Below are 23,641 nucleotides of genomic sequence, written 5' to 3'. Positions count from 1 at the left end.
AGGAAAATATATATATATATAATCTGAGCTCTTTATGAAACTGGGTGCTATCAACTTTTTTTTTTTGAGCACCAAATTGAGAAGTGCAAATGACATCCAATTTTTTTGTTCATTTGACCTTTATATTACCATTGAGGTCAAACTTTTCCCCTACCTGTTTGTGAGCCATTTGTGTTTCTTCTTTTATAATTTGCCAGTTCATGTCCTTTGCTCATTTTTCTATTAGGTTAGTAATGTTTTTTCTTGTTGACTCGTAAGAATTGTTTTTATATAAATTCGTACAATTTGTTGCAATATTTTGAGCAGTTTGATTTTTGCCTTTCATTTTTCTTAATGATATTTTGGACACAAAGTCTTTTCCGTTATTATCTTCATCTGTCTATTTATGCATTTGAATATCACAGTTAAGTTTCTGGATATAAATTAAGAGGCAGCCTAGATGACTCTTGGGGTTCTAGACCTAGCAGGAACCGTAACGGACCTTTGAGAAAAATTCTGGTAGAATTGAGCCAGTAATTCTAAGTGTCCTGCTAAGTGTAAATCATAGGACGATTTGTCTTTCTAAGATGTGAAATATGACCGTCAGTCATTCTACAAATAGTGTGTGCCTTGGCATTGAATTTCTAAGCCTTTTCTCCTGGCTCCTGGGAAGGCAGAAAAGTGAGGAACTAGTTTGTTCTATTGACTTAGGCTTCAGACTGCTGAGAACACTGAGACAGTCCCCAGTCTCCCTCCTGGGCTCCAAATGTATGAAATCAAAGAGAGCCTTTATTAGCTAACAGATAAGTTGAAACCCAGGCATAGTCTATTCATAAGCACCATCAGGAGGCCCATGGTAAAACTGTTGTCTGGTGGCATTTTTCAGATAGAGAGCTCCAATTTGCAGAGCCCATTCAGTCCCAGCATGAGCTGTGTAAAGCAGCTTGTTCCCTCTTCTCTGGGCTTTTGTTTCTTTGTAGGTATGGGTTAGTGTTGTCAGTTTCAGACTGCAAGCTCCTTCAAATTGGGGGCTTCCTTAGAAATATGCCTGGCTAAAGCATCTGCAAACAGTACATCCTGAGAATGTATTACAGATGTTTTTCCTGACTCTGCAGAAGTTGTTTTTGACTAGAAACCTCTAACCATTCCTTGTCTGAGATTGACTTTTGTTTCTGTCCCTGCTTATCATTATTACCTGCTTATTAGGGATTTATATTGTGGGTTCCCTTATGAATGACCCATTGGGCAGATCTGCTGCTCTCTTTGTTGGCTCTGTGGTCCAGTAAAGTGAAGCCAACCATTCTCATGTAATTTGACCATCCATCAAAATCCTTATAAAATAAAAGACTCATCTTTGAGAAATTATCTCTAGGATTATCTTAAAAGATGAGTCCTTTTATAAACATCTCTATCAAAAAAGTAAGAGAAATCCTAGAGATAAGAGTATTGAGTAGTGAAGATAAATGGGATAAAATATATGAAATAAATGAAAACCTGCAGTATGCCCACTACTTTATTTACCTCACCATGGTAAAAAAAAAAAAAAGAGGGCAGAGTGTAGAACTAGTAGCAGTGGTGGTATTCTTATCAAGCATACAAGGACTTATTAGAAAGACATTTGCAGGATTATTATAGCATTTTATTCTGTGTTCTTTTGAAACCCAGTTGGAACCCAGCTAAAGCAAAAGAGGGTCTTAATATGAAAGGGGTGCACAAAACAGTGAGATAAATTGTGTGTCATCATTGAGGGCCCAGTTACAAGTAATCTGAGTCATTGACAATCCAAAACAGTTTCCATTATCTGCAAATTCTACAGTAAAAAGTGTAGAAAGTCCTTTAACAATTTTATTCTTAAAATAGGTGTCAAAACAGTGGCTATTATGAAGTCATGCCAAGAAATTATTAGTTACAGCTATTGCATAAGGTAATACGACGAAGAAATGCATATTTGAGGCTCTCTCAGAATGTTTGAATTATTTTAGGAAAAGAAAATTATAACTTTCACTTCAGAATTTGAGTCAGTTCTTTTTGTTCATATTCTAAAATGCTTTTCATAGATCCAGGATGATTGGGCACACAAAATAGGAGCTTTTCTCTCTGTGGAAACAGACAGACTAGAGCAGGAGAGGTGGAGATCTGGAAATGAGACAGGCCACAGTGGTCCAGCTTGCGTACTGACAACTGAGAGATGGCAGATCAAGGAGGTGACACTCTTCTTCACACCTGTCTTCCTGGACAGATTCTGGAAGCAGATGCAGTACAGTGGTCCATGTAGGCAGCTGGAATTGAGGCATTATGGCAGCCAGTGATGGGAACCAGCCCTGGCCTGAGCTTCAAGGGCAGGACTCTACACCTGAACCCCAGTGTGCAGAAACAGGGATACAATGCAGGTCATCCCAACAGAGAATTATCACAACTCGAGTAAAAGTCAGGGACTACTTTATGTAAATAGAGGAAGAGCTCCTGGTTACTAGAACTGGACCACAGACAGGTGCTGGCTACAAGGCTAACTTGACACCAAGTCCTTCGGCCGAGGAGACTAGAATTCCTTAAATCCCCTGAAATCAGCTGCTCCGGCCCCTAGGATAGGCCGTGGATCCAGGTGGCCAGCTGGTCCAGGGGAGGGCAGAGGGCAGGAGCCTTGCAGGGATATCAAGGCCGATGGCAGTGGCCTTGTATGTTCAAAGCCAAACTTACAAGGCAAGATCTTCCATATTCTGCCTCTGTGATTCTTCCTGTCAGGGCATCTTCATGAGGAGAGATGATTAATCTTCCCCCTTGTTCACTAGAGAATTATGTTGTTACCCCTTCGCTCTCAAACTAAAGATGACCTATGAGGCTTTGTCCAGTTTTGCTCTTCATATTAACTTGTAGAGTCTCGTGTCCATTCTACAGGTTGAGTTGGACATTTCCTTGTATTTACTACTGTTGCCAGAGACCAGGGAAAGGTCAGCACCACCACCGAGATTTCCTCTCCCAGCTGTCTGGGCAAATCACCACTTCCAAGTAGGAAATGAGAGAGAAACACACTCTGGCAGTGGGACAATGTCATCATTGGTTGTTTAACTCTTGTTACCAGTACAGTTTTATTTCTTGGGGGAAGAGTGTTGACCTAGAAATTAAGAGACATGGGTATTTACCTGTCCTGTTAATTTTTACTTTTTCTCTGCCTCTCAAGTTGGCTGTGATAAAATCTGTGCCCACCTCCCTGCCCAGGACACATGAGGCGATATGGGTAAGACAATTTGGTGCCCTTTGAAAACAGATAGGCAGTGTGGCTAGTAAGTTTCCTGAGCTCCCCAGCAGACTTAGCAGCAAAGTGCAGAGTGTGTTTATCCTTGATTGACAATTATGCTTTAAAATAAGGGCAATTCTCTTTTTGCTTAGTGTCTCCTTCTCAGCCACCAAGTTTTTCTACAGTCTTCTCATTTGGGGGAAGTTCAGGGGTCATTTCTGGAAGGATGGGGATACTGCAAGGTCACATTTTTCCAGATCTCTTTCTCAATCCAAACCAACAGCATTCATGCAATGAGAGAGTCGATCTTGGATAAACCAGCCCAGGTTCACAAGAGTGGTCACATTTCACATACGTACTTCACAAGTAGAACACTTCAGCATGACATAAGATTCAGGCCACAAAAAAATGTATTATTACAAGTGTAAGTTGTTGTAAAGAATTAAATTATGCTGCAAAATAATCAGATGTTATTTTATCTTGAAGACATTTTAATTTCAGTTAAATGTCAGGAAGCAAATTAAATCCAAAGTAAAGCTTAACCTAAAATTATGTCTGAAGGCTGGGTCTTTGAGACCAACGGGAATGTGGCTAGAGTTTATTTTTATTTCTTTTAAACACTGTAGGCAGCAGCGTTATTGAAAAAAGCCCCTACAGAAGAGTGTGACGATAGTTCGGCCGTTCTGAATCATCTTGCAGCTTGCCATCTATTCTGAATGACAGTAGTGGAATAAAGGAAGCGAAACCCACTCTATGGCTCAACAGTGTTCTTACAAGGGAACAAGGTAACTGTTGTTAAAGGGTCTGTCCACAGCAAAAACGCATTCAGAGTCAACGCAAACACCCTTTCTCAAGGTGTACCTATAAAATAAAGCAGACTCAAGAACACTTCTAATTTTAATATGTATAATATGTTATTTGTTTTATACCAGCTTCCAATAAATATATGTTTTCATTTAGTCTAACAGGAATAGGAAACCTAATTGTAGATCTGCTGTCCTGCTGAATTTCCAATAAAATAAGTTTTTATAAATTGAAATCTTAACAGGACTAAGCACTTGGCAGTAGATAATTATTATCATCCCACAAAGATGAAGATGATTCTATGAAAATGAGTCCATCAAGTACTTCACATAGAGTACTGTGAAATTTTTGATATCACTTAATAGAATTTACTCATAATTGGTAAACATTCTTTTTAATTATATTAGAACCTTTTACAAGTTTAAACAGATGATCAAGAATCAGAGTTTATGTCCCCCAAAACTTAATAACCAATTTTTAGTATCCAGAAATTGTGATTATTATTTTTTTTAAAGATTTTATTTATTTATTTTCTTCCCCCCAAAGCCCCAGTAGATAGTTGTATGTCATAGCTGCACAGCCTTCTAGTTGCTGTATGTGGGACGCGGCCTCAGCATGGCCGGAGAAGCGGTGCGTCGGTGCGCGCCCAGAATCCGAACCCGGGCCGCCAGCAGCGGAGCGCGCGCACTTAACCGCTAAGCCCCGGGGCCGGCCTGAAAATTGTGATTATTTTAACGTTATTGTTAAGACATGCCAATAAACCGCTATAATGTATTCCCAAGAGAGCTATGAGTTGCTCAGGATATATTCAGAAGTTGATACACATGCACAGGATTTGAGGCTCGCTTGTTTTAAGCCCCAGTCAAATTTGATAGATGTCAGGCTAAATCATTTTGCATGAAAGCAACATAGAGATACCTTAGTTTTAGAATAGGTTTCTTTTTAGGAACAGTACTATTTCAGACAAGAAATAAACTAAGCAAAGAAAGGAGGTGGGGAAGCAGTGAAAATAAAAGGAATGGCAGTTAAGAAAAAAAAAAAGCAAAGGCCTATTCCGTCAATATAACCTTGAAATACACTTTTATTATCGTGTGTTTGATTTTTAGACGTTTCAAGTGGCTGCGGAGACGAGAGCAAGGAAGAGAGCATGGCAGCAAAGATTCCAATCACAGGTAAAGTTATGGTTGCCTAAGAGTTTCAAACACAGGATTCAACCTTGTTTTATAATCAGAACATTCTAGGTTAGTGGTGTGTGGACTCTGCTAAGAGCAAGTATATTCAACTACTACGTGCTGGAGGGGGCGATTAATTGTAAGAGCATGATGTGTGCGCTTACATTAGCAGAAACTGAGGTGGAAAATAACCATGCCTATTGAATTCTTCATGATCATGTTACACAGTTACACGTGTGAGCACCCCATCACATAGCCTTTCAGCACCTGCGTCTGTGTGACAAGGTCAGTCTCCATGGGGAACACCAGTCATTGTGTGGCCAACTACAGCTGTTTCTGATTTTACTCTTTTCTTTCCTGTGATAATTGAATGTGTCTCATTAAAATAAGAGCAGGAAAAAAAAAAATGCCAGACAAGAAGCTTGCTTGTGCCTCAGTTACAAAGCCCATGTGATAATTTAAAAATTTTAGCAGTAACGTTTCATCAAGACCTATTAAGATTTCTGCACATGTATTACGCTTGTTTAGCTGGAATCTGAATATCATTACATTTTTAGTTTTAGAATATCAACAGCAGCAATGAGTATTCTGAACAGAGTTCTATTTGTCATACGTCTAAATTTACTAGGATCTTATTTTGTAAAGTGGTACACTACTTCATTATAAATTCAAAGGTCTGACTTTAAATATTTATACAAGTAACCACACCACTGCACTGCGGTACTGAGGCATGCATCTGCATATGTGGTCGTTTTGTTGTTTATAAGCGGAAAAGAATAGCTTTCTTTTATGACAATACAATTCATAGCCTGATGATTAATTTTTTAAACTCATGTTTCTGTGATGAACTCTGGTTTTGAAAAAAGAGTTTATAGTAGAGCAATTATTGTATATATTCTGCATCAGATAATATTTCATTCCGAAATACAGAGGTTTTCTTTTCTTTTAAACATTTTCCCAGTGATATGTTTATTGCATTTTTATTCTTCATTTTGAGAAAACTCTGGTAGCGTTCCCTCTTTATTTTTTTGTTAGTAGAAGTGTAGATGATCCCAAATTGCAGATAATCAAGAAGTCATTTGGAGACTTTTCTCTTGCATTTATCTTTGAATGCAGAAGTATCTAATGACCTCTGAATTTATTTCAGTTAAAATTATAAAGACTTATTGGAGAGAAACCAGGAAGTGATCTCGTTGCCCATTCTTGCTTCTCTTTTCAGTATTCTTTCCAGTCATTCCCTGCTGTGAGCAGATGACTGTCCTCAAAGTTAGTGCAAACGTTATTTTCTCATAGACTTTCTTTATAAGAGAAGAGATAGTTAAGTACTGGAGTTTCAAATCTTTCTTTTTTTCTTGTAGAAAGAGGTGTGATGTGCCTAGAAATAATAAGGGCTATTTACCATTAAGATTTTTAAAGAAATTTTAATTCCAACAACCTACCATCAGTCAATTAATAGTTGGCAGTTTTAAAAAAATGCTTTGTGGGGCCAGCCCGGTGGCGTAGTGGTTAAGTTTGCACGCTCTGCTTTGGCGGCCCGGGGTTCATGGGTTAAGATCCTGGGCGCGGACCTACACCCTGCTCATCAAGCCATGCTATGGAGGCATCCTACATACAAAATAGAGGAAGATTGAGAAAGATGTGAGCTCAGAGACAATCTTCCTCAAACAAAAAGAGAAAGATTGGCAACAGATGTTAGCTCAGGGCCAATCTTCCTCACCAAAAAAAAAAAAAAAGAAATAAAGAAAAAAATCCTTTGTGCCTGTTGCATGCCAAAGTTTTAGACATATAAAATAACTTGGGAGATATAAAAATGAACTTTCAAAGCCATTTACTTTGAGCATTTCCATTCTGTCCTCGCCACCATACTCTCTTTCTTCTTTGCTCCCCACCCACTGGACTTCCCATGAAATTAATGTTTGAGGGCCTCATGTGCCTTGACTCTTTAATGCTGTTGTCATGTCTGTGATTGAAACTACTTTGCTCTTTAAGTTCTTTTTTCCCCAGTTTTTTAAATTGAGATATAATTGACATATAACATTGTATTAGTTTAATCTCTAAGTTCTTGACCATTATCTCTTTATTAAATCTTTGTGTCTTTGGCATAATTATTGGAGATTTGGCCTTGGTAGAGTAAAGCAGGTATATAGTTTGATTTAAGATAGAGTCTGGGGCCAGCCCAGTGGCGCAAGTGGTTAAGTACGCGCGCTCCACTGTGGCAGCCCAGGGTTCTCAGGTTCAGATACCGGGAGTGTACCGACGCACTGCTTGTCAAGCCATGCTGTGGCAGCATCCCATATAAAGTAGAGGAAGATGGGCATGGAAGTTAGCTCAGGGCCAATCTTCCTCAGCAAAAAAAAGAGGAGGATTGGCATGGGATGTTAGCTCAGGGCTGAGCTTCCTCACAAAGAAAAAAAAAAAAGATAGACTCTGCCTCCCCCTTTATAATAGTTTTATTGAGACTTTCCTGTTTTATGGGCTGCATTCCTTCTAGAATATTCCAAAGAAAAGGAATATTCCAGAGGCTGTTCTCAGGGTTGAGGGGATGTTGCAATTGAGCCTGGGCTTTGGCATCAGCCGTCAGTGTCAGCATTTTACTCCCTGCTCTATTTCTCCACCTCTCTGAGCCTCTGTACTGGGAAAGCAGACATACCACCTGGCAAGATGGTCTTAAAGTTTACATGAGATCGTGTGTGTGCAAGTGCCAGGTGTGTACTACACACTCAATACATGTAAGCTGCGATTTATAATAATAATATTCATGTGAATGTTAGTAGTAGTATTGATCTTCTGCACTGGCCCCACAGTCCCCAGTTTTTCAAACCAATGCCATCTAGTTAAAAGGAATCTCACAAAGCAAACTCAAAGAGGAAAAGAAGCAGGGGGCTGGGGGTGCAGTGCCGCAGAAAGCATAATCCTGAGACGAGTCTTGGAAAGGCATCTGAACACCACCTCCTGAATTGCGGTAGCCACTTGGAACCAAGACTCGCCCAAGCCCTGTGCTGCCATAATTCCTCCTAGACAGTGCTTCCCAGTGGTACCGCTAAATTAGTTTCTGCAAGAAATTTCCACTTAAGAACTCAATTGATGATTTGAATCCAGAAGGATATTTACCCTATCAAAAAGGAATCTTGAGGAGAGTTGCATGATATTTTTGGAACTTCTAATTAGTCCCATGAAGAAACCCTTAGAGAAGAATCACAACAATCTGGTGCAGTGGCTCCTGGGGATCTCACTGGTCAAGGCCCAGCATCTCTGCCTGTGAGTGACTGTGTGCCATAACTCTTACAGGCTCACAGGTGAGGGCGTTGCAGGGCACACGGTTCCCAGGCGACAGTCCTCCCCTGCTGTGCTGCCTCACGGTGTGGATGGGCGGATGCAGCGTTTCCCCAAGCGTGTTCTGTGCAGGCTCCACCCCGAAAATGCTTCAGGGAATACACATTCTCTGACCAAATCCCGCATAATCGCTGTCTCCCTCTGCAACATGCACAGTGCACGGGAGCACGTTGAAAACTTTTAGACTTTCAGTAAATGACCCATTTAAAGGTGTGAACTTAAAGTTTCAAATAATAGTATCTTCTATTTGAAAATGGAATCCTTCCTATGAACAGCCAACAGAATTAATATTCTGTGGAACATGTTTTGGGAAATATACACAGATATACACAGAATGTTTTTTAAAACCTTGAGTCTAATGAGGGCACCAGTATTCTTAATACCCTAAAATTATCGTCAACGTTTTCCCATGAGTCCTTTTTGTGGGAATCTCCCTTGTGGATGAGATTGCTTTATAATGAAGCTTTGGCTACTTTAGTGTAACTAAACCCAGTTGATGTTATGATTGAAAGTTACTTGTTAAAGCTGCTTCCTGAATTGACGAATTGATGACCAGCATGTTCCAGTAGTGAGTTTGGACAGTCCAGAAGTGCTCTTCTTTAGTGTGGGTCCTTCTGCGTGACTATTTGCTTTACAGCCGTCTCAGAGGAGATGTAGTACAGAAAGACACCGAAGTGAACCCAGGCAGGCACCAGGAGTTTGGGCAGAATGGAGGGGAAGCTCTGAAGTTAGACCACTTTCAGAATGATGAGGGCCCTGGGGAAGTTTAACCTGAGAAGGGTACAAAAGCTATCTTTAAATATTTGCGAGGCCTCCACATACAAGACAGAACATTGATCAAGCATAATTTTAGAGTCTAACTCAGGGGGCTCTGTGTGTGAGTGGTACAGGGAAGGAATTCACAGCTCAGTAATGGAAGAACTCTCTAGCTCTTCTTTGAGGCAAAACCAAGCTGAGTGTCTTCCAGGTATAAGATTCTGTGCTGGGTGCTTGAACCATGGCAGGAACCTACTCTCTAGAGGGACACTGTGGAAGGAATTCTTGTTTCTGGAACTGACATTCCTTCTAATGCTAAGAGACTGTGATTCTCATTCCATATGAAAGAAATCAAATGTGCCAATATTTTCATTTCTTTATTTCCCTTTCTTATTTGCTTATCACTTCCAAACATAGGTCTCCTTGGCAGAGGGGCTCATCCTTAAAGAGTTTGCTGTCACTCTGAAGGCATCTGCTTTGTTAATCATTTGCAGAGTGTTGGTTTCATAACTTGAGCTCCTGCAATCTGTGCTAAGATTTACATAGAAACCCTCCCGTACACAGACCCACACACACAACCAGAATAAGTATTCCCACAGCCTGTATGATCTGTTGTTGTTAACACAATCTACCCCTTTTATTAGTCTGGTTGTTCACACTGAAGAATTAAGGTAGAAATGAAAGAATAATTTTGATGTCTATGAATGTGTGGTTTTCTCCCTATAATAGATAGTATATCATTTGCATGTATATTACACCTTTACTTTGGCTAAGTCCTGGGAATAAGACTGGGTCCTTGCCCTCCCTAAGTCTTCATCATCTCTGATCCTCACAACAGCCCTGTGGGGTAAACATTAGGGACTCATTCTACAGTCAGTCCAACAGAAACTTAGGAAGGTTGAGTCCTGCTCAAGGCCATATAGCTAGTGTGTTGGATCTTGAATCGAACTCAAACTTCAGGATTTAATCCCTGAACTCCTTCTGTTCCACCAGCCTGCTGCTTTCGTTTTACAAGAGAGGCAACTGCATCAAGGTGTCTGGATTAATTAAACATCAGTGTATATCATCACAAAAGATGAGCTCCACAAGGATGCTTTGCGAGTGATGATGAGCGAAGCTATACCTTTCCTTTCTCTTGTGTTAGGCCTAGAGAGGTGGGCACTTGCAAGGATTTCCGAGTATGGATTTTACCAAGAGGTGTGTATGCCCTTTATAAAGCAGGGCGAGCCTGAGTACACGTGCAGTACTAGAATATTCAGGTCAGTGTTTCCCTGGAACACTTAGACCAGGATTAAAGCGATGCTTATCTAGATTATGAGAGAAAATCTCATCTGAACTACTTATACCCCCAAGTGAAATTTCCCACGTTGGCAATTTTATTTGTATTCATACTGAATTTACCTCTGAGAGTGAAGTGAGTTTTAGTTTTAGCAAGTGACACAGGTTATGCTAAATGTCATAAAAACCCATCACCTGACACAGTATCTGGCACACAACACAGTGGGCACTCAGTTTGTCAAACGAATGAATAAAAACGAGTTGGAATCCAAAGATTAAGGAGTTTCCTTAAATGCTTGCTGATTCAGGCCAGAACGCTGTCTCTTTCACTCAGTCACTCTACCAATACTTTCCCCACCCCACGTGCCCATCCTGGCAAACTCATCTCCTTAAGCTCCGTGTGAAAAGAGCTCTCAGCTTTTATCTCAAGAGGATTAAGCCTCTAAGAATGTCCATTCAGCCTCTCATTCTTTTGACTCCAATTCTCTCGGTCAAGCTGTGTTGAAAGTGGTTGCCTGACAGTGCCATTTCTCACTGATACTCTTTGGCAAGCTGAAATATTCAATGTCATACTAAGGTATGTCCATTTAGAAGCTGTGAGGGAGGTCAGCCACTTGGGGTTCTGGGCAGTGCTTCTCAAAACGTTATTGCTTGAGTTTTACATCAAATTGGAAAAGGCTGGGAACATACAATAGCCAGGTTGTCATTGGTGACTGGATTTACCCTGGGAGAGAAGACTGTGGTGACAACGTTGGACGCCAGAGTACAGTGGCGTAACACTGCACTAAGGAGACTTTACTAAGAATGTGTCTCACCTGTCCTGTCCCAGAAATGCATGAGAATCAGGAAAGACGTGTTACCTGCCAAGCCTGGGAGCCCCAACTCGTGCAAAACCAGGGGAACCATCTCATGCTGCTGGATTGTCCATTGCAGTCCCTGTGGCCCTGTCTCTGTGGTAGATGTCAGGCTGCTGGGGCTTCCCCTTTGCTGCTACAGCAAAGCGTCTTCACTCATGACATTGCAGGGCGGTGGTGTTTGTTTAACATGGTCAGTAAAGAATGAAAGGCACCTTTCTGAAGAGTGTTTTCGATTGGTTGCTCCTGCATTCAAGGAAATTAATTCATAAATGCCTAGAGAAATTCTCCTTGGTCGTTGACAGTAGAATCCTGGGTGGATACCTATGCCCCAGCCACACCCTTGACCAGTTACATCAGAACCTCTAGGGGTGGGGCTCAGGCATCAGTCTTTTATAACACCCCCAGGTGACTCCCCAGGTTTGAGAACCATGGAGCAGGGGGTCTCAAAGCTGAAAGAGCCTTTGTAGGTCATGTTGTGAAACACCTTCATTTTATACAAGAGACTCAAGTGGGGAGAGAAGAGGTTGGGCTTCAGATATTTTAATAAAATCGAGGATCAGGAAGTGTATTATTTTCCTAGGGCTGTTGTAACAAAGTACCACAAACTTAAAACAACAGAAATGTATTCTCTCCCAGTTCTGGATGCTAGAAGTCTAAACCAAAGGCCAGCAGTGCCGTGCTCCTGAAGGCTCTAGGGGAGAAGACTTCCTTGCCTGTTCCAGCTTCTGGTGGCTCTCAGTTTGTGACAGCTTGACGTCAGCCTCTGCCTCCATCTTCACATCACCTTCTTTCCTGTCTCTGTGTCCACTCTTCCTGTCAGGATACCTGTCATTGGATTTAGGGCCCACCACAAATCTAGGATGATTTCATCTTGAGATCCTTAACTGATTACATCTGCAAAGAACCTATTTCCAAATAAGGTCACATTCTGAGGTTCTGGGTGGACATGAATTTTAGGGGAGACATCATTCAACCCACTGTAGGGGGTGAAGAGAGATTTCTTCATATTTTACATTTCTAACATCTAGTTCATCTTATACATTGATTATTCCTGACCCTACTATAATGCTAATGATAATATTATTGTCTTTATTTCTGATTCTTCTCATTATATAAATCATTGAATGCAAATTGCTAAAAATATTGTTTTTAAAAATATTTAATTATGCCAATAAAATATAGCTTCCTGATCAAGATTACTCAATCTTTGAAAAGTTCAAGATTGCATGACTTGGAGAGTTAAAAATTCCCCTCCCATGGCTGAACAATGTTAAGTGGCAGGCACTATGGTTATAAATTTACATATAAAGTAATACCAGCAGGACTGTTCAGTTCAGTTTTGGAACATTCGTTAAAGTTCAGTTACAAGCCTGACATTTATTTTCAAGTGTAATTGTTGAATTACTCCGTAGAAATTAAGAATGTGATGTAAATTTTTTTTTTTAACTGAGGAAGATTCACCCTGAGCTAACATCTGTTGCCAATCTTCCTCTTGTTTTTGCTTGAGGAAGGCTAGCCCTAGGCTAACATCTGTGCCAGTCTTCCTCTATTTTGCATGTGGGTCGCCGCCACAGCATGGCTGACAAGTTGTATAGGTTGGTATCCAGGATCCGAGCCTGCGAACCCAGGCTGCCGAAGCGGAGCATGCCGAACTTAACCACTATGCCATAGGGCTGGCCCCTAAATATTTATTTTCTGAAGCAGCTTCAGGCAACTCATGTGAAGTAGGAGTTTCTCTTCTCTGTACATCAGCAGTCTCTGAGAGCACAGAGAAACCTTGGCAATAGATTTACAGGCCCACAACACTGGGGGAGTGGAGTTTATTGCAGAAAGTCTGGACATGAAAAGTGATTCTGGTCATGGATCCAACCTATGTATCTCAGGTTCACATTGACTTATGGCCTTTGAAAAAAATCCCAAATATAGATGAGTTTTCTGTATTTTCAGAATTGTGAAGGCACCCATATCCTAATATTTTCTTGTTTTCATTTGAGCAGATTACTAGACAAATGACTTCTGGATTTTCAGTGATAATATTTATCTTTAGAATTAATTTTAGAAATATATGTCACAATTTTTATTTTATTTTACAAAAATGACTATGTTTGCTGCATCAGCAACACATCTAGTAACAGTGTGGAAAAAAATTTGCATGGGTGTAGAAATATGTGAAAAGTAACAGCACTGGGAAACTCAGTGGACAGAAAATACTTTTCAAATTTAATTTTTAAATTTCTACATACTTCCTATAGGAATAGTAATTCCCCTTCCTTACTCAAAGATGCCCAGTTCTTTGTTGGTTCAAGGTTGTTTTTCTATTTGTAGTGATGGTATTGTTTGCATCTCCCTTTGTTACTCCTTTTCCGGGCCCAACTTTTCTTTCTTTCATTAGGGATTTCTGCGCAAGCCAGAGGCAGATTCTCTGCCTGGAGACACCCCTAGAGGCTGGTGAACCCTGCCTCTCTCTGGTTCTTGTAATGAGTTGTTAAAAGCACTTGTTCATCAGATATTTTCTTTTTCTTTTTCTTTCTAGATTTAGAAGTATTTTAGCAGGTGTACATTTGCATATAAAAGAGAATAAAAGATAAGAAGTTGAGGCTTTTTCTTTCTTCCCTCCTCAACATCATCTCTCTCCTATCTCCCTTTATTCAGCATGTTTTCGCTTTCCTTCTCTGGCTGTTTCCGTTTTCTAGACACGAAATGCATATCAAAAAAAAAAAAAAACAATCTCAGTGATTCTTCACCACTTTGTGGGAAGATAGATGATTGGGTTTGGCTGGCTTATGTAACAAAGTAGGGAAAAACATATTTATCTCTTTGTGTCATCAGTCTGGAATTAATAGCCAAGGATGGATTTTAACCCCCTGGACTCCTTTATTTTATGTTTTAAATTGCAATATTTTCTACTTTTTAAATTAAATCTTGACACAGATTTGAGTGTATAATAGATGCTTGACTGAGAGATCCAGAACTGAAAGCTTGAGCATACATATATATTTGTTTCTGTGTGTACCAGAACATTCTAATTGACAATGATTGTATTCTTTAGAAATATTTGTTTTATCTAATTATACGCACTTCTCAATAATTTTCTGAGAGTTTGACATGACTAATGAGCGGAAATGTTTCTCTGGAGTTCTCAGTCACAGGCTGGAAAGTAAAGCCTTAAGGGGCTACCTAGTCCTCGAATTTGCAGACTAGGGTTTACTTGCAGTTGAGAAGACTCAAGTCTTTTCTCCTTGGAACTGGAGGAACTTGGCCCCCACTTGTCTATAGCAGGCTGATTTGAACCCTAGACTTGTTACTTTTGCTCTTTTGTTCATTCATTCTTTTCGTAACTATAAATCTGCAGGGCAATACAGTGCAGCTTTGAACTGCTTGATTCTTCACTATCCTTCTTCCTTCTAGGAAAGCCTGGGCCTGAGTTACCAGAAACTTCACGCCCGTAGCTTTGCCTCCTTGACTTATGAAGTTGGCGTCCTGGCCAAGACCTCTAGGCTTTTCCAGGAGGAGGTCTGAATTGTTCGAGTGCCCCTAGCAAGACGTAGACTCTTGCCTCCAAAGAGTCTGAAACCTGGTCTATTGGATACAAACAGCTACTTAAAAACCTCCACACAGCTGTTGCAGCCTGCCTTGATAGTGTGTTCCGGGTCTCTCAGCTCTGTCAACTAGGAAAGCTTTTGCTAACATCCAGCTTATATCCCTTGGCTGAAGTTTTTCTCTGAGTGTTCTTGTGCCACTTTTAGGGAACACAGAAAAAATTGCTCACCACCGTCTAGTTTCGAGGTTTCCAGTGTGTTCTGTTTGGCCTGTGCAGTGTTGTATTTTTTTTTTTAAGAAAGGCAGGAGTCTGGCAAGACTAGGCCCCCTTTCCCACCTGGCAGCAGTTGGCTGTAGCCGGAGAACAGCTGTCCCCCTGGCCAGGCATGTGCTCTCCAGCTGGCCAGACTCACTTCTCTGTGCTACCTGCTTGGCCCCAGAGCATCTGCATTTATAATCCTGCCTTGTCCAATCTATGCGATTTCTGTTCTTAAACCCTTCTTCCCTTGTTTCTACGCAGGCTATGTAGCCTTTATCCTCTCATTGTTATTTTTTAACCAAACCTTAATTTTGTTTTTCCTTTTTGGGTTGTTTCCCAGTCCTTCAAATGTTTTGTGCAGCTCTTCTGACTAAAACAGGGGTGACTGAGGGTGTGATACATGCCATGGGAGAATGACCACAGCTCTGAGCATCTGCTGCCCGACACAGACCTCCTGTTAGACAGCAGCACCTGCCGCCTGCTCCAACCCCTCTGGCTGGTTTGGTGTCTTGGTCCTGCCTCAGTTAGTGTTTCTTCCTCCAAGTGAATACACTTAATCCTTTCACCTTTTAAACTTCACTTTGCCCTTAAACCACACGAGGAAGCATGCATCGGGGATGGGAGCAGGCCATGTGCCCAGCAGTCCTCAGCTTGATTTTGCCAACCCTCTATTACTTAGGTCAGGGCGGCTATGTCCCAGATAAAAATTGTCCAGGTGAGCTTCACTGACTTTCCGCTTAGAGAAGGGCTACAGAAGGTTTAAAGATCAAATACCAGTAAGGAGCTATGGCTGGGAAGCGGGGTGGGCTCTGGGAGAACGAGACTGGAGAGACAAGCTACATCCCTCCAAAACTGTGTACGGTTGAAAGCAGACTCAGGGCAGCCTTGAAGGGAAAGGCCAGTTACAGAGTCCAAGTCCTTCAAGAAGCAAGGGAAGGGTAGATCCTACAATTCCTCACCCACAAGAAAAGAAACTTTGTAACTATGTATGGTGACTGATGTTAACTAACTGTGGTGATCATTTCACAATATGTACAAATATTGGATCGTTATGTTGCATACCTGAAACTAATATAATGCTGTATGTCGATTATACTTCAATTAAAAAAAAAGAATAAGAGGAAGGAAGAGAAGGAAACCAGAATGGAAAGTGTGTGGAACATGGAAATGGCCTTTCTTTTCCAGAGTGGTAAAATGGTCCCTTGCTGCTAATGTGAATTCACTTCACATTCCTCCTTTGCTAGACTCAGACCAGTGATAATATCCATACTGTCCTATATTTGGACAGAATACTTAATCCTCCCAAATGTGAAATTAACTCACAACTACTAGCTTTATATTTTTCACGAAAATCTTCTCCTAAAAATAAAAGGCACGTGTTTTCTGAGGAGCAGGAGAGCCAGCTCACTGGAGTCAGATGATTTACCTCACAACAATAGATGAGAGGAAAGCCTAACTCCAGCTTCCAGCTGCCAGGAGCCTTTGTTTACCAAGAAGCTACTCTTTTTTTCTTTTCCTATTCTTTTTTTTTTTTAACTTTTATCTTTGCTCTCTTTTCCTTGACCAAGTCAGTATAATTGAGTGCAGAAATAGCATATGGTCATTATGATCTGGACTTGTATCCTAAAAGCTGAAAAACTTTTTGGTTGATCTTTATAGAATAAAAACAAAACAGAACATTTTTACCTCTTTTACAGTGATTCCTTACCTTTTTAGAATTCTTTGATTTTATTGATACTTCTCCTCTCCCAAAAGTACCTTACCACAAATCTGAAGTAATATAGGTAGTAGGACTGACAGGAGAGTGTTATGATGCTGTCCTAGGACAGTGGGACTAATCTACAGCAAGAAACACTTTCTGTCCTAGGCCAGTACCCAACACATATACACAAGTTATGCAAAACAGTACTTTCCCCTTCTGCATGCATGACATCTGGTGTTTTCTTTATTAAATTTGTCAAAATACTAGTTCAGGTTTGCCCAACTAATATCACAATCCAGCAATGTTAAAAAGTGTTGCCTTAGGATTTATTATTTTCAGAGTTGAGTCCCTGATCTGTACATATTTTAACTATATAGCATTTAATATTTCAAAATATGATGCTCATTTTAAGTACTTATTTTTATCTTGATTGATTCTCAGTAGGGCAAGATAAGTTACATTTGTATTCGTCAGTGTGACGGTAGTTTTAATCCAGTAATAAGGGGCTCATGGTTAAGTTCTTAAATTGAACCAGCAAAAGCAGGAAAGCAGTGATTGCCAGCCTCCGGTGCTGACAGCAGGAGTCCTTTTGTTTGTGGCCACGTTGGAGATGTGGACGTGGATGCTGTTTTGTTATGTCTGTGCTAAAACTCTATTTCTCCAGCCTCTGTTGCATCCAGGCATCCTTGAGACTTGAGGTAATGGGAAAGTTGTGTCTCTCAGGTTCTTTACGTGATCATTATTTATTGTTTTTCCCAACAGTCTTCCCCACTTTAACTTACAGCAGACACTCTTAACAGTCCTGCAGGGTAAGGGTGTCCTGTGGGTGCCCAGGCTGCTGCTGACCCCTCTGGGGCACCTGGCTTTGCTCCCTGCAGATGCTCTTCTCTGTCCCTACGATGAGCCTGGTTAGATTTTCTCAGCGGGGGGTCTCCCCAGCTCATCCTGCTGCCGCCTCCCCTTCCTGACCTTCCCGCCCCTCACTCAGCCCAGAGACCCCACACTCAAATGTGCAAGCCTGAGACCCAGGGCAGCGAGAGCTGCAGAGGAGCAGCTGAGCAACCAAGGCAGTCAGTTATGTGTCCTCTGATTCATTCCTGTAGCCGCTTCTGCAAGGCCTGGACTGGAGAGGAACCATTTTACTGTGAGTTGAACCTATCCACAGACCCACTCAAAATAATGACTAGAATTTGGCCACCTCAAATAAATTCATACAACTTGACTTCGAGTCTTGAAACCTGGGTTCAACTAAATTGTTTTTTGTTTGTTTGTTTTCAGAGTTTCTAAAAAGGGACAGTTCAAAAAACTAATTTGCATGCATTTGAAAAGTGTTAACATCGTAGGAGGAATTCAAGAACCTTGTTTCTAGGTAGTAGAAAATTCAGTGTTTCTGTGTATTTTTTTCACACCTAAAGCAGTTAATAACAATTTAGCAATATCATATATCCAATCAGTGTTCAGTCAGGAGCCAAGCAGATATCTTTTCAGTTGATGTTTTTTGATGAGTAGCCAAACTGTGCCATTGCATTGCATTTGTTCATATGTCTCTTAAGTAGCATCACCATATAATTTATTGTCTAAATTAGGAAACTTTTGATTAACAAAAGACAACTCTATTAATTATTATGCTGGGACAACAGGCAGAAACCTGAATTGTCATGGACAAATTCTACTTTTTATTTTAATTGTGGTAAAAAAATACATAACTTTAAATTTACCATCTTAACTGTTTTTAAGTGTGCAGCTCAGTAGTGTTAAGTATATTCACAGTGTTGTGCAACAGATCTCTAGAACTTTTTCATCTTGCAATACTGAAACACTATACCCACTAAACACTAATACTCCCTCCCCCTTCTTCCCAGCCCTTAATAACCACCTTTCCACTTTCTGTTTCTATGATTTTGACCACTTTTGTTACTTCATGAGTGGAATCATACAGTACTTGGCCTCTTGTGACTGGCTTATTTCGCTTAGTATAAGGTCCTCAGGGTTCATCCACACTGTAGTATGTGACAGGATTTCCTTCTTTTTAAAGGCTGCATAATATTCCGTTGTATGTATATGCCACATTTTCTTTATCCATTCAACTATTGATGGACATTTGGGTTGCTTCCACCTCTTGGCCATTGTGGAAAATGCTGTGATGAACAAGGGTGTGCCAATAACTCTTTGAGATCCTGTTTTTAGTTCTTTTGGATATATACCCAGAGTGGATTGCTGGATCATATAGTAATTCTATTTTTAATTTGTTGAGGAAGCTCCATACTGTTTTCCCTAATAGCTACACCCACCAGCAGTGCACAAGAGTTCCGATTTGTCCACATCCTCCACAACGCTGATTTTCTGTTCTTTTGATAGTGGCCATCCTGATGGGTGTGAGGTGATATCTCATTGTGGTTGTGATTTACGTTTCCCTGGTGATTAGTGATTTTGAGCATCTTTTCATGTGCTTATTGACCATTTGTTTATGGAGAAATGTCTATTCAAGCACTTTGCCCATTTTTAATCGGGTTATTTGATTTTTGTTATTGTTGTCGAGTGGTAGAAGTTCCTTATATATTCTGGATATTAACCCCTTTTCAAATATATGATTTCAGTTATTTTCTCCCATTGTGTAGGTTGCCTTTTCACTCTGTTGATTGTTTCCTTTGACATGCAAAAGTTAAGTTTGAGATAGTCCTGTGTGTCTATTTTTAATTTTGTTGACTGTGCTTTTGGTGTCATATCCAAGAAATCGTTGCCAAAACCAATGTCCTGAAGCTTTTCTCCTATGTTTTCTTCTGGGAATTTAATAGTTTTCAGTCTTATGTTTAAGTCTTTAACCCTTTTTGAGTTGATTTTGTGTATGGTATAAGGTAAGGGTCCAACTTCATTCTTTTGCATGTGGATATCCAGTTATCTGTGCCTTTTTTTAAATCTGTAGAAACAAAAGCCTACCAGTTGCTGAAGTGGTCTACCCTTCAGGATAATACAAATCAAACTGAAGACAGGTTCCAAAAGGCAGATGCTTCTGCATCACAACTGTCAGGTAAGTGAGCAGATTCAGCACTCACAGCCAGTGTCTAGGTGACCCAAGGCAGCAGCTAGTGCTGTGCTCAGGGAAGGGTGGTCATTCCTTGAAAGTTTCTGGAGTTTGCTTTGTAATAAGCTATCACTGGATCAGAATCAGCCAGTACTTTTTCAGTCCTTAACAAACAAGAGTTTGGAAGAGTCTTCCCTCCTGGATATGTGCCAGCCCTGGCATGGTGATGGTCCTTACAGGCCCTTGGATTATACCTGGCATGTCATGATAGTAACTTGTCGCTAAGTACCACAGGAGACACCCCAAATTCTTTCTTTTCCCACATCTTCCAGTTGCTTAATCATCAATGGGGAACATCATCCTGGGCTATTTTCCCTCACCAGAATGTTGGAAAACTTTGGGTTTTTTAAATGAAAAGACTGTAAATCCCAGTAAAGCTAAATTTTAAGCTTAAGTGTAGTTCCTTCAATCTAGGATTTTTGTTTTAATTGTAATTTTGTTTTCGTATACTTTATTGCATTTTTATTATTTTCATTGGTTTTTATTTTATTACACCTTTTTTTAGTATGTCACTTCAGCTCCCTTTGTGAAAGTAAATGGATTCATACAGAAGGAAGTACACCTTAGTCACTTCCTTATCCTTACATAAACCACCATTCCATAATTTCACCCATCAGAATGAACAGTGATCTCTTAACATCACATAATTCCCAGGCCATATCCAGATTTCCCAATTGTCTCAAAGATGTCTATATCAGACAGGCATTTTTTCGAGGGACATATGGTGCATTAGACTTAGCTGTCTGTCTTCAGAGAGCTATTTCCTAGATAATATTAGTGTTAGAATTGGTTGCTGCAAAATTCTGTTATTTTGGTTGTTTTGAGGATTCAGTGAGCCACTGCAGGCGAAATGCCCAGCACAGGGTCTGTTAGAGAGCAGCCCTCGGCGACTGCTGGCCGCGGTGGTGCTGGGTGTTATGTGAACTATGCGAATGTGAGACATTGTAGTTGGCTGAGGTATGAAGCAGGGCCTCTGCCCCAATGGAGGGCTTCATCACTTTGGAAAGATGTAGCACTCGTGAGCCCTTAACCATTTGCTTTTCACCACTTTCTTCACATTTGAGTCACAGAATTAGAATCCAGAGAGATTTAGAAAGTATTTATCCAACCCCCTCATTTCACAGAAGGAGGCGACAAGAGAGTAGCACCTCCCTCGGAGCCTTACAGCCAATTAGCAGACACATGTGGTTGGAAGGTGACTCCACACATCTGTGTTTGGTAAGTTTATTTTATATGGATAGTTAATTGGACAAGTTCAAAGGATGAGTAAATTTGACATAAGTTGTAGTCCCTTGGATGTATATCAAAAATGTTGGGGGCCGGCCTCATGGCTTAGCGGTTAAGTGCGCGTGCTCCGCTACTGGCGGCCCGGTTCGCATCCCGGGCACACACCGACGCACCGCTTCTCCAGCCATGCTGAGGCCGCGTCCCACATACAGCAACTAGAAGGATGCGCAACTATGACATACAACTATCTACTGGGGCTTTGGGGGAAAAAAAAGGAGGAGGATTGGCAATAGATGTTAGCTCAGAGCCGGTTTTCCTCAGCAAAAAGAGGAGGATTAGCATGGATGTTAGCTCAGGGCTCATCTTCCTCACACACACAAAAAAATGTTGTTACTATTAATATACTAATGATTAATGTATTTGTTTATTAATTTATTCATAAGTGAAGTGATACTTTATAGGTTGTATAATCAAGCACCCCTAGATTCAGTTCCCTCCACACTCAAATTTACACTATGTGCTTTGCAAGATTCCACATTTTCCTGCGTTGGGATCATAGAAGTCCTTCTGGTGGTGTCAGCCGTCTCTGAGGTCAGATACGGCCTCTGGCGTTTAGTTTACGTGTGGTCACACAATACTTTTCACTCTCACTCTCACTCTCTCGCTCTCACTCTGATCCTGGGGACTTCTCTGAGCTCCAAAGAGAAGCAGGAGGCAGGCTGGCAGGGTGGAGGGAAATGGAAGCCACGTACCCCGTGGTTAGCGTACCCCGCTACTGCTGTTACAGGTAGTGGTGAGGATGGGCATCCTGAACTCAGGAGCCACCCCAAATCTGACTATTGAAGAAGCAGTGCATGTTTCAGTTACTTTCTGCATCAGATGTGTTAGGTCTCTGCCTCTGGACCTGTCACTAAGGAAAGCCACTGCAACCTTGTGCCTTCCTTTCCATGTCTGAAAAAGCCTTATGCTGTTAAGCACATGGAAGCCCTCTTCAGGCTGAGCACGGACACATTGTTAAGAGAATGGCTTGGCTGCAGAGGTTACATGCAGGCAAGCAGGTTACAGGATAGAAACTCAGCAAATGCCTTTTGCAGAGACACCCATGCACTCTCTATCTGTGATCTCAGGTGAATGCCAGTTAAGAATCAGACTTGAAGCAGAAGCATCCAAGGCTGAAGTCACCCAGGGGGCAGAGGTCAAGGATTGCCCTGCACGCTGATAGCATCATGGGAACAGTCTGGTTCCCCTGGCTCCAGGAAAGAGGTGGATTGTGCATCTTCCCCATCAACTTTTTCAGGCTGGTTAAAGAGTGGCCTTGATGGTTTTCAATGGAGATTCAGTCTCTCCTGGGAGATGGAAAAACAGAGGATTTGGCAGAGGGCTTAAGGGTGGGTGGGGTGGGTAACTGTCATCCAGCGGTGTCAGTTATTTCTGAGACCTGGTTCCCAGCACCCATTATTTTGATGATCCCTTGCTGCCCATGTGTTATAACAAGGTGAATTATACAGTGCATGGTGCTGTAGTAGAGACCCATGTGCTCACACGTGCATCGTGGTCATTTGGAATAGAGCTCTTCGAATGATTTTATTTTTTATTTTTTGTGGCTTCTAAGTATCACCGGAAAACACTCCACTTCCTTTCAGAGTTCTATCAACATGTTCCTTGCCTCAGAAGCTCCCTGCCTTCTGTGGCTTGAGCAGCATCTTCCCCTGTTGACATTTGTTTCACCAAAGTTATTGTGAGCCCTCTTCTTCACTCGTTGCTGCGTGGTGGCTGACACTCCCTCTCCATGTTTGTGCTTCTCACAGGTTTGAATATTGGCAGCGGTACATTCAAGACAAAGACAACTAACAAAATCGCTTCGGAAGCTAGTTTTTCATCTAGTGAAGGAAGTCGTTGGTCAAGGTAAAGTCGTGAAAGCCTGTCTAAATAGCGGCAACAAGATGAGAAATGTCGCTACGCAATGAATTAAACGCCGGCTGCGTGTTATTTTGTTTTGTGACTTGATGGAAGGTTATGGTTTGGGGTTTTGTTTATCTAAAATAACAGTTGAAACTTTAGTCTACCTTTGAAAATATTTGCACCAGAGTCAAGTATTGTTTTGCAGCTGTTGTTTCCTTGGTTTAAGACTCAATTGACACCTCAGTGAACCACGAATTAGCGTCTACAGCTGCTCGCAGTAGGGCTGCTTAGAGACCACACAATGGAGGGTGTCGGAAAAGGGCAGAGAGAAAAATGTCAGGCCTTAAAGGAAATAAAATGGCCTGTTTCTTCTTTCTGAGATGGCTGATACATATACTAGCAATTTCTGGTTATTTGTTTTTGTATTCCTATTTCTTACCAAGTATTTGGGCTAAATTATTCTTTCCTTTCCTGATACTTTCTTCCTTATTTTCCATAAAGGACAAAATGTATTT

The 23,641-nt window shown here is 41.0% G+C and overlaps 1 protein-coding gene and 1 pseudogene across 1 annotated transcript in view; both read left to right on the top strand.

The window, feature by feature from the left end:
* Window positions 1-2,288, top strand: part of LOC131403120 (centrosomal protein kizuna-like) — a gene marked incomplete at its 5' end in the record, with an annotated part of 45,568 nt that extends 43,280 nt beyond the window's left edge. The window contains one exon of the mRNA XM_058537462.1: window positions 2,037-2,288. Coding sequence (XP_058393445.1) covers window positions 2,037-2,288 — 252 coding nt within the window. The remainder of the gene's footprint in view (window positions 1-2,036) is intronic.
* A 693-nt stretch (window positions 2,289-2,981) lies between these two features.
* Window positions 2,982-23,274, top strand: LOC131403164 (centrosomal protein kizuna-like; annotated as a pseudogene).
* The last annotated feature ends 367 nt before the right edge of the window (window positions 23,275-23,641 follow it).

Source organism: Diceros bicornis, unplaced genomic scaffold (genome assembly GCF_020826845.1).
Source record: "Diceros bicornis minor isolate mBicDic1 unplaced genomic scaffold, mDicBic1.mat.cur scaffold_55_ctg1, whole genome shotgun sequence".
Classification (NCBI taxonomy): Eukaryota; Metazoa; Chordata; class Mammalia; order Perissodactyla; family Rhinocerotidae; genus Diceros; species Diceros bicornis.
The sequence above is the reverse complement of the archived record's forward strand: the minus strand, read 5'-3'. Positions and strand labels throughout refer to the sequence as shown.